The sequence below is a fragment of the Heloderma suspectum genome, chromosome 2, assembly GCF_057233095.1.
Source record: "Heloderma suspectum isolate Gila_16-S chromosome 2, 16-S_ref, whole genome shotgun sequence".
In the NCBI taxonomy this organism is placed as follows: Eukaryota; Metazoa; Chordata; class Lepidosauria; order Squamata; family Helodermatidae; genus Heloderma; species Heloderma suspectum.
Genome location: NC_139459.1, coordinates 188544858 through 188564311, shown reverse-complemented (window position 1 = coordinate 188564311; position 19454 = coordinate 188544858). Strand labels below are relative to the sequence as shown.

The following is a 19454-nucleotide window of genomic DNA, read 5'->3' as shown; positions in this document are numbered from 1 at the left end:
GTCAAGTACATTTCAAAGGATGCAGGACCCTGCTAAAGCTTAAGAGATTGTCTTTTATTAGCCATCTTTAATGGAACATTCACATATCAGGTACAATACAGTTCGACATCCATTCACTTCACAAGGTCTTCATATGTTTTATGATGACTAATTTGTCTGCTAGTTTACCGAAGGCCAGAATTCCAGCTTCTGGTGTGCAAGACTTGGCCTTGTCACTTCAGTATTGTAGAAGTATTTAAGACTTAAGGTGCAATCCTATGCATGTTTAGCTAGAAAAACTTCCAGCATGCTTCAGCTGGGGATACTAATTGGCTTCCTCATACATAGGAGTTGTAGGACTTATTTCTGTCTCAACATGCATAGGAATGTGCCCTGAGAGGCACAGAAATGGTGGATGCGTGCTTTTTTGGTGGGGTGCCTGTACCAAATTAACTGCTCTGTACGATTGTATAACTATTGTAGATACCCTATTTAACTGTATAGGTTCTGTACCACCTTTGCCAAAATGAAACCCACTTTTTATGCTTATGGGATAGAGCTAATGTATCTTTCCATTGGAAGACCAGTCTTCAAGCATTAGTAGGATTTCAAATAGAAAGGTGCAGCTACGAAAGAACTAACAATTGGGTCCTGCTCTTGAACTTATGGTATAGTATGAGAAAAAATCACTGTGCTAGCCATTCAATGTTGTTAAATTAACATCCTTTAATGAAATTAAAATGGGGGAGGGAAACACCCCATGACAGCTCACCATGGAAGCAGCAGGAAACCTTCGTTACCCAACACCCACTACCTCAAGAGTATTGCTGGATGGTTGGTGTTGAAAGTGTCACATGTATGAGGAAGCCAATCCTCCTGGCTCTAGCCAACGCCTCTTCAGCAGATCTCCCCCTGCTGGACACTAGCAGTGGACATAAGTGTGCTCTCATGGTGGGCCTACAATGTCATTGCTAAGGCAGACCTGAACATAAGCCTTGTGGAAGCTACTGTGCTGGCATTTTGTCTAGTGTCGACTTAGCAATTCTCTTGCTTCTCTCCAGAGCAGTGGGAGCATCTTACTCATCATGTGGTGTTTCCTCTACCTTTCCCTTCAAGGCTAACAATTCAGTTGGAGAAACATAACGGACTCCTGCCATTCTTTGACTGTAAGCGAAAATCCCATTTCCCCTTCTGGTTCAGCCAAGAGTCGCTGTCACAGCATCTCTTCAGAAGTGGTCTAGGAGGGGCTGCCATCACTCAGCCCTTGGTGAAAGAGCTGAAATTGGTGGAAAGTAAGACCATGCCATGGGCCAAGAGTGACACCTCAGAGTCTGAAAAGAAAAGTCCGAATAAGAGTTCTGAATTGTGGAAATAGCAAAAGGGCAACTAAGCATTTGTATGCTGGTCATAGTTTTGCAGCTCAAGACCCCAATGTTGTTCTTGCTGACAGATTGTTGTACTAACAACTGCGGCTTTATATTTCCCTATTGTTGCCCTCCCTGCTCCATTCCCTAAGCGCTCTTCCAGCTGGAGCTGCCTTCTCTGTGGCCTCAGTCTGTTCACCTGTGTCCCAAACACTGCCACAAAAGGCATTTATCACAGCTCATGACACCTCTGCAAATCCCTACCCCAGCGTCCTCCCCCCTTATACCTGAGCTCTCTCCGACCTTGCCCCACCCCTCTGCCCTTATTTCTCCTTGTGTCTGATGGTCACTTCTCAAACACTTCTAGCCCGAAGTCTCATACACACTTAAATTCCACCCATTTCTCTCGATGCTCCCAACCCCTGGAATCCCCAGAACAGCTAGATACTGCCACCTCCCTCTTCTAAAACCTCAAAACCCATGTTTTCCATGAAGCACTTAAAGAACCGCCTCCTTTAGCATGAGCCTGCCCCACTGCTCAGATCTTTGAGGAACGCACTGCTTCCTGTCCCACCACTGAGTGAACTGCAGTTGGTATGTGGAACAAGCCTTTTCCACTCTGACAGCTAGGGCCTGGAATTCTTCTCCACAAGAGGTCTGCTATAAAGGATACTGAAACCACTGAACAATCCAAGCGCTTTTTAATCTCCCCCTTTACATGTAATTGTGCTTTGTTCCCAGTTTTTTCCCTGAGATTTTCAGAACTGCAATTTGTGTACCTGCCGTACTACTGTAAAACTGTATGGGCTCATCTAGCCAGATTTGTGTTAAGCGTTATAATGGGACACCTTAAAAGTCAAGGGTACACAAATCAAACAGATGTAAGGTATTCTACAATACATTCAAGATGGAGAACAGACAAAGCCAGATGTGGTCTCCCTAGAGTTAACCTGCTACTGACAAGGTTTGGTTGATATGCTGCAGCTTGTAGTGAGGTATTTAACCCACGATGAGTTGCGGCACCCGTGGGTGCCACGTTGAATATACAAACTGTGCCCATGGTCTGTTTTAGGGTTATGTGCAGGTTGTTTAATCCTCCCATAACCCATGCTCACTGGGTTCACATGAAACAGCCACTATATTAGTGGCCTGCCTGGGGACCACCAGTGCTTTCTGTGCGTCACTTACATTGGTTTTTTTCTCCAGCTTCCTCAGAGGTTGTTAGCTGAAAGTATGACACTTGTCACTACCAAAAGCTTGGCAGACAGGTTTTCCTCTTGCTTGAACTCTGGGCTGTAAAGGATTTAGTCCCAGACAACACTAGCTAATGGCTGCAGGGAATTCTCACTTTTCTGCTCACTAGTCTGCAACACAGCTCATTTGACTTCTCCAATCCAGGTTTTTCCATACCTTCATTTTTATTTTTTTACTGGTATAGTATATATAATCAGTTCAGTGCTGCTTGCAGCACATGGCAATGTTGAAATATTTGTAACAGGTGCACTCTTATTTAAGGGATCCTGCTTTAGTATTATCCGTGGGCAGCCCTCTCTTATAGCTCATCTGCACATGCATGTTCTTATGGAATATGTTCATACAAAAGGCTTTCAGCAGTTTAATGATGTTTCCGTTGACATTTGTTGTTGTTCAGTCGTTAAGTCGTGTCCGACTCTTCATGACCCCATGGACCATAGCACGCCAGGCCTTCCTGTCCTCCGCTCTCTCCCGGAGTGTGCTCAAATTCATATTCATTGCATCAGTGATGCTATCTAGCCATCTCATCCTCTGCCGTCCCCTTCTCCTTTTGCCTTCAATCTTTCCCAGCATCAGGGTCTTTTCCAGTGACTTTTCTCTTTGCATTAGGTGGCCAAAATATTTGAGCTTCAGCTTCAGGATCTGTCCTTCCAATGAGCACTCAGGGTTGATTTCTTTTAGGATTGACTGGTTTGACCTCCTTGCAGTCCAGGGGACTCATCTTCTCCAGCACCACAGTTCGAAGGCATCAATTCTTCGTTGCTCAGCCTTCCTTATAGTCCAGCTCTCACAGCCATACGTTGCTACTGGGAAAACCATAGCTTTGATTATGCGGACCTTTGTCGGCAACGTGATGTCTCTGCTTCTTACTATGCTGTCTAGGTGTGCCATAGCTTTCCTCCCAAGCAGCAAGCGTCTTTTAATTTCATGGCTACAGTCACCGTCTGCGGTGATCTTGGAGCCCAAGAAAATAAAATCTGTCACTGCTTCCATTTCTTCCCCTTCCATATGCCAGGAAGTGAGGGGACCAGATGCCATGATCTTAGTTTTGTTAATGTTGAGTTTCAAACCAGCTTTTGCACTCTCCACTTTCACCCTCAACAAGAGGCTCTTTAGATCCTCTTCGCTTTCCATCGACACAGGGAGCTGTATTTACTAAGAGGTATAAGTACCATACAAGAGAAATCCACTTTGTGCAGGTACCTTTATATGGCCTGGGAAACAGGTTCTACCATGCTCAGCTATGAAAGCATGAGTAGAGGAAGCACAAAGGAGCAATGAGGGGCAGCAATGTCTATATGCTAACCAACTGCAGCAAAATGAAAGGTGGGAGGGGCCAATAGAATCCAGCTTCTTCCAGGCTGTGTGTGTGTGTGTGTGTGTGTGTGTGTGTGTATGACAGAGAGAGAGAGAGAATATCCCTAAGAACTGTTGTAACAGAAGCTCTCCCAAATTCAGCTAATCTTACCTTTCAGTGAGCAGGAAAGTGCTAGCCACTGGTTCAGCCAGAGCCTGCATGCCAATGTGCTAAGGTGCACAGAGTTCAGGCCACGGGTATAACAAGCCTACAAAAGATAAGGAGCAGACTGTTGGATACAAAAAGATGCTTCCATTTTGAAAGCAATCACTAAACCCGAGGAGATGCACCTCCTAACATAAGGAGTTGGTGTTTAAGCTGTTCACGCTGTCCTGGTTTCACACTTTGACAAGTGGAAGTGGCATTAAAGTTTCTTAAATAAGGTTGCATAGGGTGTCGATGTGGACGATACTGTATAATACAATGTGAAAAGACTTGGAGACTTTTCTTTTGAGGGATTCAAGCACTCAAAATTTGGACACAGTAGACATCTACCTATGCCTGGAGTCCCCAATGGTGCCCATGGACCTGCTCCTCCTGTTGTTTTTAAATAAAACATTTTTTAAAAAGTTTTTTAAAACCTGGGAGACTGGTGTGCTACAAAACAACATGCCCACCTCCAGCACTACCTTTATTTCAATAATGCCTTTGGACTCCACATGGGCCGCAGACGCATTCTTAGAAAATAAAAATGGTGGGCAGCTGCAACCCAGCACTTCATTTTGAAGCATACCCAGATGCCTAGAAAAAAGGAAAAGGTAAGCTGGGGGAAAAGCATCCTGGGGGTGAAGGGGATAAGCGAGAAGTGCTTGGCTTGTGTGCATTTTGCCCACGTTTTGTGTTTTGGGGAGGGGGGTGTTTCCTGGTCTGTTTTGGTGTGCTGTTTTGCCTGCAGTATATGTGTGTATTTTGTCTGTGTTTTGTGTGGAGTATGTGTTTTGCCTGTGTCTGTTTCTCTGAACATTACCAGTTTCTGTGAAATAGGTATTTTGTACTTTGCGGGGGCAAATATGTCACTTGGCATTTGGGGCTCAGACTCCACCTCTGCCTTGTACGCAGTTTCTTGGCCAAGTTACTTGTCTCTGAGTCTCATCCGTTTTCCTTCTATGAAATGGGTGCTGGAGCAGAAAATTGTGGGTTAAAAGGAGCAGCTTTCTGTTTTTGGACCAAGTTATTTTTGTTTTAGCCTTACTAATCTGCCTTCTGGGAAATATGTATTGTGATTAGCCATACCCCCATGGCAACCATTTTGTGGGAGCATCCACAACACTTTCCTCAAAATTCCAAATGTGCCCACCAGCCCAAAAAGGTTAAGCATCTCTGACCTATACTAATATGGAAGTTGTTTCTTGAAATTCAGAAAAGTGATAAAGCCCCACTGCATAACAAGATCTTCCCGCGCATTTCTCTGGATGAGGGTCTGCATTTTTAACAAAAGAAAAGCATAGTAGAATTTCAAAACATTAGTAATTGTCTGTAGTCCTATATTGGTTTTAAGAGTTTCACAACTGCTTAGTAGGCATTGAATGCTATACCCAATATAACTTTTCATACCAAAACTAATTAAGTTTTGATAGCCATCAATTGTAGTTATTACCATTTTTCTCAAACCTTCCACTTAGCATAGTACCACATTATAATTGCCCTAAAAGCAAGAGGAAAGTGACACATACATGACCAGTTCCCAGTCAGCTGGAGGGACAATAGTGTATCTTAGTTTACTAGATCATACAAATTTTATCTCACCACTTCCACTTCATCATCAGTCAGCTCTTTCACTCCCAGTTGCAGCATGGCTTGGTCAAGGTGGTACAGCTCTGACAGGTGGCTCCGCAGGCGGTATCTCAGGAAGAGAGACGGCAAGCGAGGTGTCAGGAACAAAACACGACTTAGAGCTTTCTGAGAAAACACACAAGGAAAATGCACAAGGCAGTAAGGCTTTCAGAGCTACCCTGCTTTCTATTTCAAAATGGGGGGGGGGAAAGGCAGCTCTGTGCCTCAGTCTCTGGGAAAAAAAAAATCAAATGCACCAACAAGGCAGCATGGATGAACAAGGGCAGCAAATGTGACAAGATCCCAATTTAAGATTTATAGCTGGGAAGAAATTTGGTCTCTTGGTTTTCCAAGCCTTTCAGTCAAGGCACAGCGATAAGGCAGGAAACAGGGCAACTGGTGGTAAAGGATTCAGAAAGGGACATCCGAGCTAAGCTGTCAGTATAATTCCATTTAATTTCTTGAATGGCACTTACCACCTGCTGAACTCTGAGCTGCTGGATGCGAAAGGGATGCTCCACAAATAAGGTCCTCACTGCTTTAAGTTCCATTATGCCTGGGTGGAATCCTTCCTGAACCTCGAAAATTAAGAGATGGTTACTAATAGAAAACACCAGAATGTTTTCCAAGAGTAAAAGGATGTGAGCAATGTCAGCTGCTGAGATCATGCAAGATCCTGAATAAAGCCAGTTCTGCTAACTTATGACTGAGTACATTTTCATCCCAGTACCAATGGAGTCCCCTTGTTGCAATCATCATGGGCTGGTACACCCTCTCACTATCACTATGAGGGAAGTTGCTACACCAGGTGCAAAATTCTATCTGGCTGCATCAGAGGGAGAGGTGCAATAGAGAAGCCCCCTCCATCAGCCTGGCTAGGATCTTTGGCTCCCTTCCCAGAACTGTCTCATGGAAGACATGGGAACCCAAATTTGCTTATTCTCCTCTCCCTCCATATCCCTTTTGTATTGCGTCAATTAAAATTGTTGTTAAAGATTTTATTCGTTTTCCAAAACAGAATCAACAAAACCAACAAGAAAAAGAAATTGTAAGCCATTATTTTAAATTGTAAAGTACTCGAGTGCCAAATCAATAAATAAACACGATGTGAGAACCAACCAATGATTTTCCTTGCCAGCATATGACAAGGGAAACTATTCAGGATAGTATTTTACTCTAAACTAGATTTTTCTATCCATATTGATATAAAAGCTGATATGCCTTTAAAATAATCTTATTACGATTTCAGAAGTTTCCACTGAAGTGATCTTCTGTTGCTAAACTGGCAAGAAGGAATTGGAATAAAGACAGATGATGAACTAGATAGTGATGAGCCAGCACACAATACATAAAAGCCTTCTTTCTGAAGAGCAAGACGTATGTCTAAAGACCCACATGACTGCCTCTGGGATTCTTTGAGAATTAGACACCTTTGGGGAAACCAGATACCTTTTTGCAGAGATCTAGCATCTGTTTGCGAAGATGTGGATCAGCTAGGAAGTGAGACATGTGCATTAGACCATCAACCACTTCAGCATATGCCTCCTTCCTCATATTGTGGTAAGTGTCCAGAAACTCAGCATGTTGTTTGGTAGTCCAGAAGTGGCGTATCAAGAGCTGTCTTGGGAATAGATACCTTGGGAAGGAGAGATAGTCTAGAAGAACTGACAGATTTCAAAACCGAGACACAGCATGACCAACACAAATTTGAGGTGTGTGTATTGTGTGCTAAAAAACACCCAAATCTGAGCCAAGGGAACTCATATTCTGCACCAAGAAACAAATTTTTACAGCTTCTCTCAATCATAAAAGTTTTGCCTATTTTAAACAATTTAGATTTCTTCTGCTAACCAAGGAGAGGAGCAACCATCTGTGTGGAGTCTGGAGTCGCAGCCCCTGACAACTAGATGTCCAGCTGAGCTTTCCTCTTGGAAACTAAACCAGGCCTTGCCCACACACTTTCAAGTTTCCTTCAGAGTTAGAAGTGCTAAAATTGTGCTTTTTATTAAAAAAAATTGAAAGCTGAAATTCTTAGAATACTAATAAAGCATCTTCTCCCACATGCACCTACCTGGCAATTAAAATAACTTTCCAAGATTTGCCTGTCTTCAAGGTTAGTCAAATGGCCACTGAAGCGAGCCCTTATTCCGTAGTGCTATCCTGACTCTGGACTTCCCTCCCCAAGGAATTTCCTTGGTGCCATCATTCAGGTGCCAGACAATGGCTCTTATGTTTACCTGTTTTTTTCCCATTAATACCACAAAAAAATAGTACTGCTGGCATTTATCCTGTACTCCTGTTATATTTTAGCATTATTAATTCTACACTGTGGTTGTTCTTTTCATATTGTTTGTAAGCCACTGTGGAGTTTTTATAGTTGAAAGACAGGGTGGAAGGTTAAATCAATAAATTCTGTAAATGTACAGAATACACAGAATCCAACATCCTACCCTCCTGAGCAACCACTGATCAGTAGAAAACATAGGAGACTTGGAAATTAAATTCAGATCCCAGCTCAGCAATAGTTATGGCTAGTCATCTTGACATTATTTTAAATAAATAAGACGTTATAATTCTATGCAAGACAGAGCTATAATGATACTGGACTGAACCACACTGGACTGATGCAAGTGAAATAATAAGGAAGATATTAAGGTCACCTCACTTGTAGATCTTTCAGATTATGTAAATGAGGTGGCTTTTCCATTAGGAAACTTAACTGCAGCTGGATAAAACTTAACACACAAAAAAGGGAAAATTCAAAGCCATCTACATTAGAAATTTGGCTATATAAAGTCCAAGCTAGATGTATTAATTGCATGAGTGCAATTAATGTGCTTTTTTTTTGGTAATATAAATAGCAGCCTCTGAAATCACGGGTGGGGGGGACAAGGGGAGGGGAGGGTAAGTTTAACTCTTTCTCCAACATTCCAGGTGAAGCATCCTTTGAAATACAAATAGCAGCTTCAGAGAGGCAGATTTTGTTGGGATCATGGCAGGACGAGGGACAGTTAAACTTCCCTCTTTCCCCACTGCCCCCACCCAGATTGCTCAGGCTTCCCTAGGACTGCTATTTAACAAAACAACACGCATGTTAACGGCATTCATGCAATTAACATCACATCTAGGTTATTCTTAAGGCATGATATTTGAAAGAAATGAATAAAATTAACCCTGAGCACCTAGAAAAGGGTCTATTTCCAGAATGCCTTCTTTGGATTTTTGGGATCAGTTGCTGCCTTGGGCAGAATCTTATGTTTTGTCTGACTATAGCTTGGTTTCTTATCCCAGCCTTATGTACCAAGCAACCCAGGATCATAGAGACAGATGCACTTTTATAAGTTACAGTGCAATAAATTAGTGTCATGTTAAATTCTGCATTAAAATATTGCCAGTCGCATATGACATGCTAGGTCTGTTAGAAGCAAGTGCCAAACAGAAGTGCGGATTTTCCTTAACTGTTTTTAACTCTTGAGCAGAAAAAGCAGAATCAAAACAGACTGGGGCTGGAAAGGGTGCACACTACAGCATTCACAGAAAGTACCACTAGGAAACAATCCATGTATAGCCTAGGCACCCGAAGAAGACAAGACTATGGAATTATGACTCGTAGAGCATACAGACCGAGAATTCAGGCTTGGAATTAATAAGATATTAATGTTCTTCTGCAGTCTATTTTTGTAACTGCTAGAACACACAGCTGTACTGTAACAATCCCCTCATCAAAGAGCCAGGAATAGTGCATGTACGTGATGAGGGGGAGTGAGATAAAAACACCACTCCTGTTGACTGACATTTCCAAGGCTTGACAAGAGAGCTTTTTCACAGAAAAACTCAAGGACCTTTCTTCATCTGGATAGGCTCAAGGATGTACTTACATGAGCAAAAGAACCAGGTAGTTGGCAAAGGGGGGAAGAGAGAGAATCCCGACAGGAATGACCTTCATCACATCTCTGCGAAACTACAAAAAAATGCTTAGTCAGTAGGACTGGTATGTGCAAAGCTGAAGCTACTGCAACTGGAAGGAAAGAGAAGGTAAAGGGATCGATAGAGCAGTGGCATGTGAGGCACCGTGACTACATAATTCTTTCACTGCCTCCAAGCATTTAAAGTGGCAACCTGTGGGCAGGTTCACATGATCGTTTTCAGCTTAAATAAGCTTTAAATAATGACTTAAATAAGACACCACTGTTTGTAGCATGGGCGGGGCATCTGTTCCGTAGCCCAACCCCCGCTTGTAGGTTGTTGTGTCATTCAAACCCGGCAAGGATTGGTTGTTGGTGTGGTTAACAAACCACCCAGAATCCATGGGCTATTTTTAGAGTTGTGGGTGGTTTGTTACTCAAACCAACATCTCACTCTCGTCGGGTTTGACTGATACAACAGGCTGTGTCAGGGGCCTGAATATCCAAAAGTCACCCAGCACACACTACAACCCACCGTGGCTTATTTATTTAAGCCATGGTGGGCTGCGGTGATGGTATGAACTGGGTCATTCTCTTGCAACCGTAGTAATTATGGATCCCATAGCATTCATTCCATTTGGAAACTATATATTTTCTTCGCAATATGAAAACTCTGTAATAGCCTAGAGTAAACAGCATTCAGATTAGGTAAACATGTAGTGCAGGCCAAACCTCAGACTCAGGATCAACGATGGATCACAGTACAATAGTAATTTATTTACATAAGGTTGAATCCGGAAGACATTCTTTTGGATCCAAGCCATTCACTTTTCAAAACCAGTACAAATGGCAACACATCCATCATATGCTCTTCTTAATGTTATGAGATCATAAAATCAGCCCATACACCAGCTAAACATGTTCTGACCATGATTTTGTACATAATTATTCAAGTCCAATTATAGAGCACATGTGGGAATCCTCCCTGGCACAGAAAGCAATCAACTTTTAAGAGATCATACTCCAGAATAGATCTTGCACCTCTCATACCCCTCACTGTGATCTCTATAGACTGAACGTAAAGCCACATATATCCATAGGCAGTTGCTACTTCAGCCTGTAAGAAAACTGAAGAGAAATAAGCTGTATTCTACATGCTCAATTATGCTGTGCCAAATTGACACTATCACGCAACAGCACAACTTTCTTTGGGCATACCTCTTTTTTGCTGGATTATTGTACTTTTGTATGCAGGTGCATTACATAATGGTCACGAGTCAACAATTTTGGGACATCCAACATGATATGTCTGCATCCGTCCTACAGCTGTCCATGGTGGTGATGCCAAATTTGACACCCTCTATGTAAATGTCATGCAGTCTCATGTTGCAATACGACACACTGCATTGGACAGAAGAGGGACAGAATTCTCTACTTCATCTCCCCTGCTTCAAAAAAGTTGTTTAGATGGAAATCCTTCAAAATTCTTATTCTTGGCCATTCTTCTCCACAAGGTGTGCTGTTCACTCTGCCCACCAACATGGACGTAAGAAGAGCCATGCTGAAATCAGACCAAAGGCCTATCTAGTCCAGCCCTGTGTTCACACAGCAGCCAACCCACTGCCAGTGGGAAGCCCACAAACAGGACATAAGTGCAATAACCCTCCCACTAGTGTTCCCCAGCAACATGCACAAGCCTTCACGAGAAACATTAAAATTAAAAATGCGATGCAGATAGTGTTTCTAATTAGGTCTGATGAGAGGCACCCCGTTATAATGCTGCTAGTAGGTGTTCAGTCCTTGGCCCTGGGAGATTATCACAAAGAGCAAGATATTGACGTTGGACAAGTTTAGCCTATGCCTGCTGTTTCTGCTGATTACAGAAGAACCCAGTGAAGCTATTGCCCATTCTGCTTCATCATTTACAAGGCTTGTGTGAAGTTATCAGGATTAAAAAATAAAATTTGGACAAATCTGAACTGCCAAAGCTAAATGTATTGCTAAATGTTAGAAATAATTCAGGCTTTAGAAAGGACTGAAAGCCATTGTGGTGCCTGAATATAAGATAAAGTATTTAGGTTTTCAGACATTCTGGAAGATGACCAACTACTCTTCACATTATTGTTAAGAGATCTCTATACTTGTTTCAGTATTTACAAACTGAAAATCTACTGAGTCACAAGGTCTTAAGGAAACACTCTAGGGAACTAACAGGTTTTAAAATTTTACTCAAAGTCTACTACAGGAAAGGGCATTTCTTGGGAGCTGCATCATCCCTTGCTCCAAGCTAGTATAGGAACTTGGCCAGGATACATTCATGCCTGTGACAAATATTTTGAAAAATCTGTGGAGGATTTTCCTTGGGACATCTAGAAAGCAGGTCCTGTGATCTCTTAGTTAGTGCACATCTCAAAGAGGAGTTCTTTAAAATGTTAGCTTGCTGCTACTTGATCCCGGGGGGGCGGGACCCATTATGTTATAGGAACAGGCATGTGCTGGAGATAATGTTATGCCATGTGTGACAGTTTTGCTCTAAGGCAGGGGTGGACAACTTCTGGCCCTCCAGATGTTTTGGCCTACAACTCACATCATCCCTCACGATTGGCTATGCTGGCTCCAGCCAATGGAAATTATAGGCCAAGACATCTGGAGGGCCACGTGTTGCCCACCCCTGAGCTAAGGTTTCAAATTTTGGGAAGGATATCTTAGGCAAAGTAACCATCATTACTGGATGTCAGGCTGGAATCCTATACGTTTTCAAAGCAAAAGTGGAAAATGAAGTGAATTAGAACACATCAAGAAGTTTGATTCTATTAGGTCTGGATTGAGACAATGGTTCCTTCTCCAGTATAGGTGTTAAAACAGCAAAGCTGGCATGGCTGTTATAACCAATTATCCTATTACTACTGCCAGTTAAGGGTCCCTGAATGATCCCCTACTTCCATCTCATTTTCTTTTATTGTTGTGTTTAATTTATTTTTGTTTTTATTAAGATTTTGTTTTTAATCTGCATTTTATTGTTAGCTGCCTTGAGGACCATTGTTTGGTGGAAAGGTGGGATATAAATAAAATACCTGACAGTAAGCCCCACAGAACTCAATGGGGCTTACATCTCAGCAGACATGTATAGGACCATTTCAGCGGCGGGGAACCATTTCCAGCCCAAGCGCCAAACTGGTTCCAAGCAGGGACATCAAGAGCCGCATGCCAGCAGTGGGTGGGGACACCGCTCAATGTGGGTGGAGCCACTGCTGGCATGTCCCCCCCCCACATCTCCTCCGAGCTGATCTAAGAAAGGCATATTCTCTGCCCAGTGCTGAGAAAAATTCCCTTTCTCAATGCTGAGCAGGGAAACAGGCTTATCTCTACTCTGCTGCTAATCGGAGACAAGCCCTTTCCCCTGTTCCTGTACTGAAGAGAGCACTGGGACAGGGAAAAAGGCTTATCTTCAGTCTGCACCAGATTAGACCTAAGCCCTTTGGCCTGTCAGCACTAGTGTAACGGCATATCTCTGACCTGCAGCAGAACTGAGATGAGCCCTTGCTCCTCTTTGGATGCTGGGACAGAGGAAATGGGTGGGCCTGGGGAAGAAGCTTGGTGAGACAGATGGGGAAGTGTTGCAGGCCGTACTTGGGCCCGTGGGCTGGAGGTTCCCCATGCCTGTGCTATTAGGTTCCTAAGGATCCTGAATTATTATTCTTTAATATAATACATAAGATGACTCCCTATAATGTATATAAGAACCTGGTTCTTATAAATAAATGGTGGCTACGTAGTAATTGATTTACATTGAGAAACAAAGGCTCTTTCAAGAGTAATGGTCAGATGTTGTGTACTATATTCTGGTGATAGAGAAAATTAGATTAAGATTGGTTGAAATCAAGCAACTCTGGCTAACGTTTTACTGGTTTGTCTATTCTGAAGTACAAAGAGGTCCCCAACTAAATCTACCCTAGACCCAGTAAATATACATCTATGTATTTCTACTAGTATAGTAAAAATCTCAGACAAGTTATGCATGATTCATGCTGTGTGGTTCAGAACATTTCTACTCATTGTGAAAATCTGCATAGTGTAGCAGGGCCAGGGAGATCTGGGTTCAAATCCCACTCAGCAATGAAGCTTGCTGAGTGATCTTGGGCCAACCTCTCTCGCACGCGTGCATGCGCACACATGCGCGCGCGCGCGCACACACACACACACCCTAACGTATCTCACGGTGTTTTGAAGGCAAAAGGGGATAGTGACTATGTATGATGCCCTGCACTCCCTGGAGGAAAGGCAAGATAAACATAAATCAATCACTATTTGGGGATGGGGAGGAGGGATGGAGGGTTTGGTTATTCTGATACTGTAGATTTCTTTATTCCTTTTCCTTCTGAAAATTAATGCAATAATTTATAACAAAAAATAAGAAAACAGCAATCCTTTCTGTAAAGGTATCTTCTTGATCTGAACAAATTCAGCCATGGTACCCTCCTGCAGAACTAAATCCAGAAAAGAAAAGAGAACATGCAGTTATACATTTTCACCACAGGGTGGGCTGGTTTGTTTTTAGAGGAACTATAGAAGGAGAACTGACTGGGATCCCCAGGTGTACCATATTTCAACTGTATAAGGGGACATGGGGCAGTATCCAAAAGGGCCACAGTGCTTACACAATTGGCACAGCACTAGCATAGCAACCTATAGCGCAATGCCAATAGCGTAAGCTGGTGCAGTGGGTTTCCCCAGAAAAAACATCTCACCCGCTTTCACTATTAGCGTTGCACTAGAAATTTCTTATGCTAATGCTACGTCAATTGCATAAGTGCAGTGGCCCCATTGGATACTGCCCACAGTATAAAATTCTAAACAGAGGAGCAGACAGTCATTCACGCCATCTCAGAATGGAACTACTGCAACAAACCAATATCACAAACGGAAGCAAATATGCTTCCTGTTCAGGTTTGTTTTTTCCAACATCTTGGTTAAATTGTCCAAGAACTACCCTATGCCCATGTTCTATGTCACAGAACTACCTTATACATTTTACTCAGGAGTAAGTTCCACTATATTCAAGATCTTACTTCCAGGTAAGCATCCATAGTATTGCAGCCTTAGTGTACAAACTGGGAAGGCTGCTAGAGTATTTAGGATGACTCCTCATGTAGGAAGAAAGGCAGCTGCCCAAGCACGGAAACTACAGATTGATTTTAAACAATCTGTTAATGCTGAGAAATAGTGCAGTTCAAATGTAACAGATTCTTAGGAATTCAGCAAGAAACAGAAAGTCCAGAGTTAAATCCTACCTGTCTTAGTCTTTCCATCTCCCTGTATGGAAGTTGATGAAATTTCATATTTTTACGTGCCATGTTCCTCTTTATTTTTCTTATTTCTTTTACTTCTGAAAAGAATACCCGAAACCCTGTACAAAATATATAGATATTTTCAGATCCCAGAGCTTTGATCTCCATGAACTCTCAGCCTATGCCAAACTCCCTTCCAGTCTTTTACCTTTGCTTTTATCTGACAACATTTATCTTATTTTCTCAGACCCAAGTTCCAATCCCTTGCCTTGACCAACTTCTCCAGGACCCACTTTGACTCTCCTGCCTATTATTATTATATAATTTATATACAGCTTTCCATATTTAAAAATATCTTGAAGAAAATATCCCTTCTTTGTAAAACCTTCGCGAGTTCATCATCTTCCCTGCTGCTTTAATAGTGTCAGGGTAGTGGGAGGCAGCAGTATTGCAACAGAAACTCTCCCCACGACCTGAGTTCGATCCCAGCGGAAGTCGGGTCTCGGGTAGCCGGCTCAGGTCGACTCAGCCTTCCATCCTTCCGAGGTCGGTAAAAAGAGTACCCAGCTTGCTGGGGGAAAGGTAGCCACAACTGGGGAAGGCCATGGCAAACCACCCCGCTACAGTCTGCCATGAAAATGGCAGCGCAAGCGGCGTCCCTCTAGGGGTCAGCAATGACCCGGTGCTTGCACAGGAGGAACCTTTCCTTTCCTATTGTACGGAAAGCCACACTCCTTGGCACTTTTAAGGTTCTTTACAGCCAAAGCTACATCCAAGCTGTTGCGAGGATTGTCCACTCTTTCTTGCTCTCCCTCTTACAGATTAACTTCCAGCACAGTATGACTTCCTTACCTCAAGTCATCCTGCAAAATCCACTTCCTCCTCCTTCAATAGTTCATTCTGATTTCTCTCCCTCCTGCCTTCCCTTTCTACAACTGTAATTTAGCTAAACGTAAAGGCCTGCACTCAGTATCTTAGCACGTTGGTCATTCATCCCCTTCATTCCCACACCCTCATCTCAAATTAGACTGTGGACTCATTCAGACATAGAAGGAAAAGATGGTTTCCCACTATAAGAACAAGCTATATCGAGCCTGAAGCTCAAGTACTCCCCCTTCCCCAATTCTTTTGCATTCTTGAAGCTTTCGCTCCCAATTTGAAGAGAGACACAATTCCCTGTGAATTCTAAATACAAAGAACTTGTTTAAACTGTGGTTCATGAGGACAAGTCAGGATTAAACTGTCGTTTCAAATCCTGATTTGTTCTCACAAACCATAGTTTAAAGAAAACACAGTTCCTGAAGTCTGGCCATCACAGGGAAGTGTGTCTAATTTAAAATCAGAAGTAGATGCTTTTAATCTCCTCTTTGTGGGCACAAAGAGCAAAGGGGAGGGAAGAGCATGCAAGTATGAGGCTCCCTGCAGCTCATTCTCATAACAGGAAACCATATTTTCCCACTACAGCTCAACCAGGTCTGCATACATAGATGATACATCTATCATCACCTATAAGAACTTGTTTCTTCAACCAATTTCACTGTAATGCAGGCTTTTAGTTGTCCACCCCTGTACAAGAGACAGCACCCAGAAGCTAAGGAAGCTAAGCTAAGTATTCAGTGTACATCAGAGGGATTTGTTCTTACAGTGTCACTTTACTGCTGAAATCATGAAACATGTACAAGGGCTTTTACTATCTGCCATTATTTCTTCAAGTGAAAACCCACCTTTTATAAAAGTAGAATATAACTGGTAGAAACGTGGGAAAGTTCTTTCCAAATACCTTTCGTATTTTGTATTCATGTATTTGACTTTTGAAAACAAGGTAGAGAGGAGACTTTTGGAATTTGCCTTTGTAGAGTATTTGCAAACCGGAGATCTGTAACAAACAGAAGCACATGCAAGCTTGAACATTACTGTCGCACTAAGTCTTTTATGCTCTTTCAGTTACAAAAAAGAAGACACAGCTACAACAGCTAATCAACTTGTGGGGACCAGCTGCATCTATCTGATGCATAGTCTAGTAGCACAGCACAGAACTAACCTATTATGTCCACAATGCAAAAAGATGGAGCAGATTTTCACAGGAACCAGGGATAATAGTAGTTTGGGTATGTGCACTATTCGGTCCATTTCTAATTGCTATCAAAAGCACACTCACACTGAAGCCTAGCAATGCAATTTGTTTTTAAACATATCCTTAAAAACACACAATAAATACCTTTTTAAAAAGATGCTGTCCTTTATGATACTACCATTTTAAAATTCTGCTGTCAGGTGAGATTTTGTTTTCTGTAGAAAGACACATAATGGGCATTTCTTTTTTTACAGGCTTGACTCGTGGGTTCATATTATTACAGGAAGGATTTTGCTTTTTTAACTGTTACCATTTTAAGCAATCTTGGAAGTAAGAACAGATTTCACCCAGCTCAAGCATGGTCTTTCCAAAGCCAATTTCCAAGTACATTTTGACCTGGTTTACAAATTGCACAAAATGAGGGATTGCTCCACTTCGAGCCACAAGTGGAGGCACCATTCTAAAACACCATCATGCATTTTTTTTTCTAAAAACAATTCCCTGGAAGTAGAAAACTAATACTAGGAGAGAGCAGTCCCAACTAAAATCTCATTGCTGAGCTAGTTTTCTATTTGCAGGAACACTTTTTGTGGGTTTTTTTTCATGAAGGGATGCATTCAAAAATGGTATTCCTTCCACCTATATTATGAAATGGCACTACCCATTCTACCACTTCAGGATTTTGCTGTATGCTTAAATCCAGCCTCATGTCTGGTTGTTTACAAGTGCACCAGAATGAAGTAGTATTGTTCTGAGGTGGCAGGGACCGTGTGTGTGTGTGTGTGTGTGTGTGTGTGTGCGCGCGCGCGCGTGTGTATTTACATTTGTTTCTCTCTTGCATTAAAAACAAGTAGAGACTGGTGTAGTAAGGAGCAGGCTTCTGTCTGTCTGATATAGGTGGTGCTTTTCTTAAATGTGCAACAAGCTTTTGAGTTTTGGGCTGGGTGTGTGTATGTGTGTGTGTGTGTGGAACATCCCCCCCAAAATCACCTACAGCGAATTCTAACACTTCAGTCTGCTGCAGGTGTAGATCCAGCCTCAGGCCCGGATTATTCAGCAGAAGACGACAGTATCACAGACTGCAAATACTTCAGGCTGCGGGGCGGGAAAGGGCGTCTTTTTACTCTTTCCTTGCATAAAGGATTCAAAAACAAAACGCACTGCCCTGCAACCAGAAAGCTAGCGCGGCAGGGTTGCTTAGAACCTCCGGGATGTTGCTGCATACACGGGGGAGCATTCAGCGTGTGCTCCCCGCGCCTAGAGCCTGAAGCGGCAGCCCACGTGAACCACCTCGCCCTGCTGTACGTGTAGGCCAGGCCTCAGCCGGCCGCGGTGGAAGTCCGTGGGGACTTGGCTCGGGACTCGGGCGCGCCGCGGAGAGAGGAGGCAGGTGCCGCCGGACCTGGCGCAGGGACCGAGAGGGGGCCCCTGAGCAGACGCTGCCGGCGCGCCTCTCTCCTTCCCCCGCCCCGGCCCCGGCCCGCCCACTCACCTCAGCCCGGGGAAAGGCTCGGGCGGGCGTAAAGCCCGACGGAGGCGGGAGGCGGCGGCAGGAGAGCGGGAAAACCCCAAGGGCGAGCCGGGGCCGCCCCCGCCGCAGCAGCAGCCCCGCCGCAGCAGCAGCGCCATCCTGCCGACGCCGGCGGGGAGGCGGGAAAAGGCCGCGCTGCCGCGGAAGGAAGGCGGCTCCGGGCGAGCGGAGCGCGACGGGGAGAAGAAGGTCCCACAGCGCAGGCTCGCCCCAAAGCGGCTCACGTGACAACTTCGGGCGGAAGAAGCTGCTCCGGGAAGGGAAAGAGACCCCCCTCCAGCATGTGACCATAGGCGGAAAATGCCCAGTAGAAATAGGGGCCGCTTTTCTCTCTCGCACGAGGATGCCAACTTCCGTGTCTCCGATCTTTGTGGGTCGTAGAGCAACCTGCAGGCTCTCGGGGCCTATTGTGTGGGGTTATTGGTTTGTTTGTTTTTTACTAGAACCCCGAGATCCACCAACCGCAAATCTACCTGCTGCAAAAGACGTAGATTTAGAATGAAAGAATTCTGATCTCAGGACTGTATTTTGAGTCCCAGAGCTGAATAGAGCAGCTCGCAGTCCTTCCACACAAACATCAACTCCTGGTTACCCCAAATTTTCTTCATTTCGGCAGTGTGATTTAGGGTAGGGAAGAGTCATTTTGTTGCTGCTATTGCTGAACAATTGCTGAGCCCGAAATTCTTGGTGATCTGCTGCAAATCCCCCGGAGATCTTCCGACAGATCCATGCTTCTGACCACCCCGTTACAGGGGGATATCATTAGCAGTTTTAGGCTGCTAATCCTATGCACACTTACCAAAGAGTAAGACCTATTGAGCGCAGTGGGACTTAAACTTGAGTAAACTTGCAGCCTTAGCTTGCGATTCTATACCTATTTATCTGGGAGTATCTCCGACTGAACTCAGTGGGACTTATTTCGGTGTAAA

The 19454-nt window shown here is 43.6% G+C and overlaps 1 protein-coding gene across 10 annotated transcripts; it reads right to left on the bottom strand.

Moving 5' to 3' along the window:
- Positions 1–33: 33 nt before the first annotated feature.
- On the bottom strand, positions 34–18742 carry LETMD1 (LETM1 domain containing 1). 10 transcript variants are annotated; one of them, XM_084836857.1, is made up of 11 exons: positions 18487–18742; positions 17989–18089; positions 17139–17209; positions 16645–16796; positions 14924–15039; positions 9606–9688; positions 7177–7363; positions 6204–6305; positions 5701–5853; positions 4066–4162; positions 34–1310 (listed from the first exon to the last, which is right to left on the bottom strand). In XM_084836857.1, the coding sequence occupies exons 4-11, from the start codon at positions 16718–16720 to the stop codon at positions 1237–1239; spliced, it is 888 nt and encodes a 295-aa protein (XP_084692983.1). In that variant the 5' UTR covers positions 16721–16796; positions 17139–17209; positions 17989–18089; positions 18487–18742; the 3' UTR covers positions 34–1236. The 10 variants fall into 10 exon arrangements, 8 of the variants coding, with proteins under 8 accessions (XP_084692983.1, XP_084692981.1, XP_084692984.1 ...); XR_014788126.1 differs by lacking the exons at positions 17139–17209; positions 17989–18089 and adding an exon at positions 5280–5374; XR_014788127.1 differs by lacking the exons at positions 17139–17209; positions 17989–18089 and adding an exon at positions 5280–5374 and having other exon boundaries at positions 6204–6299.
- Between the last annotated feature and the right edge of the window lie 712 nt (positions 18743–19454).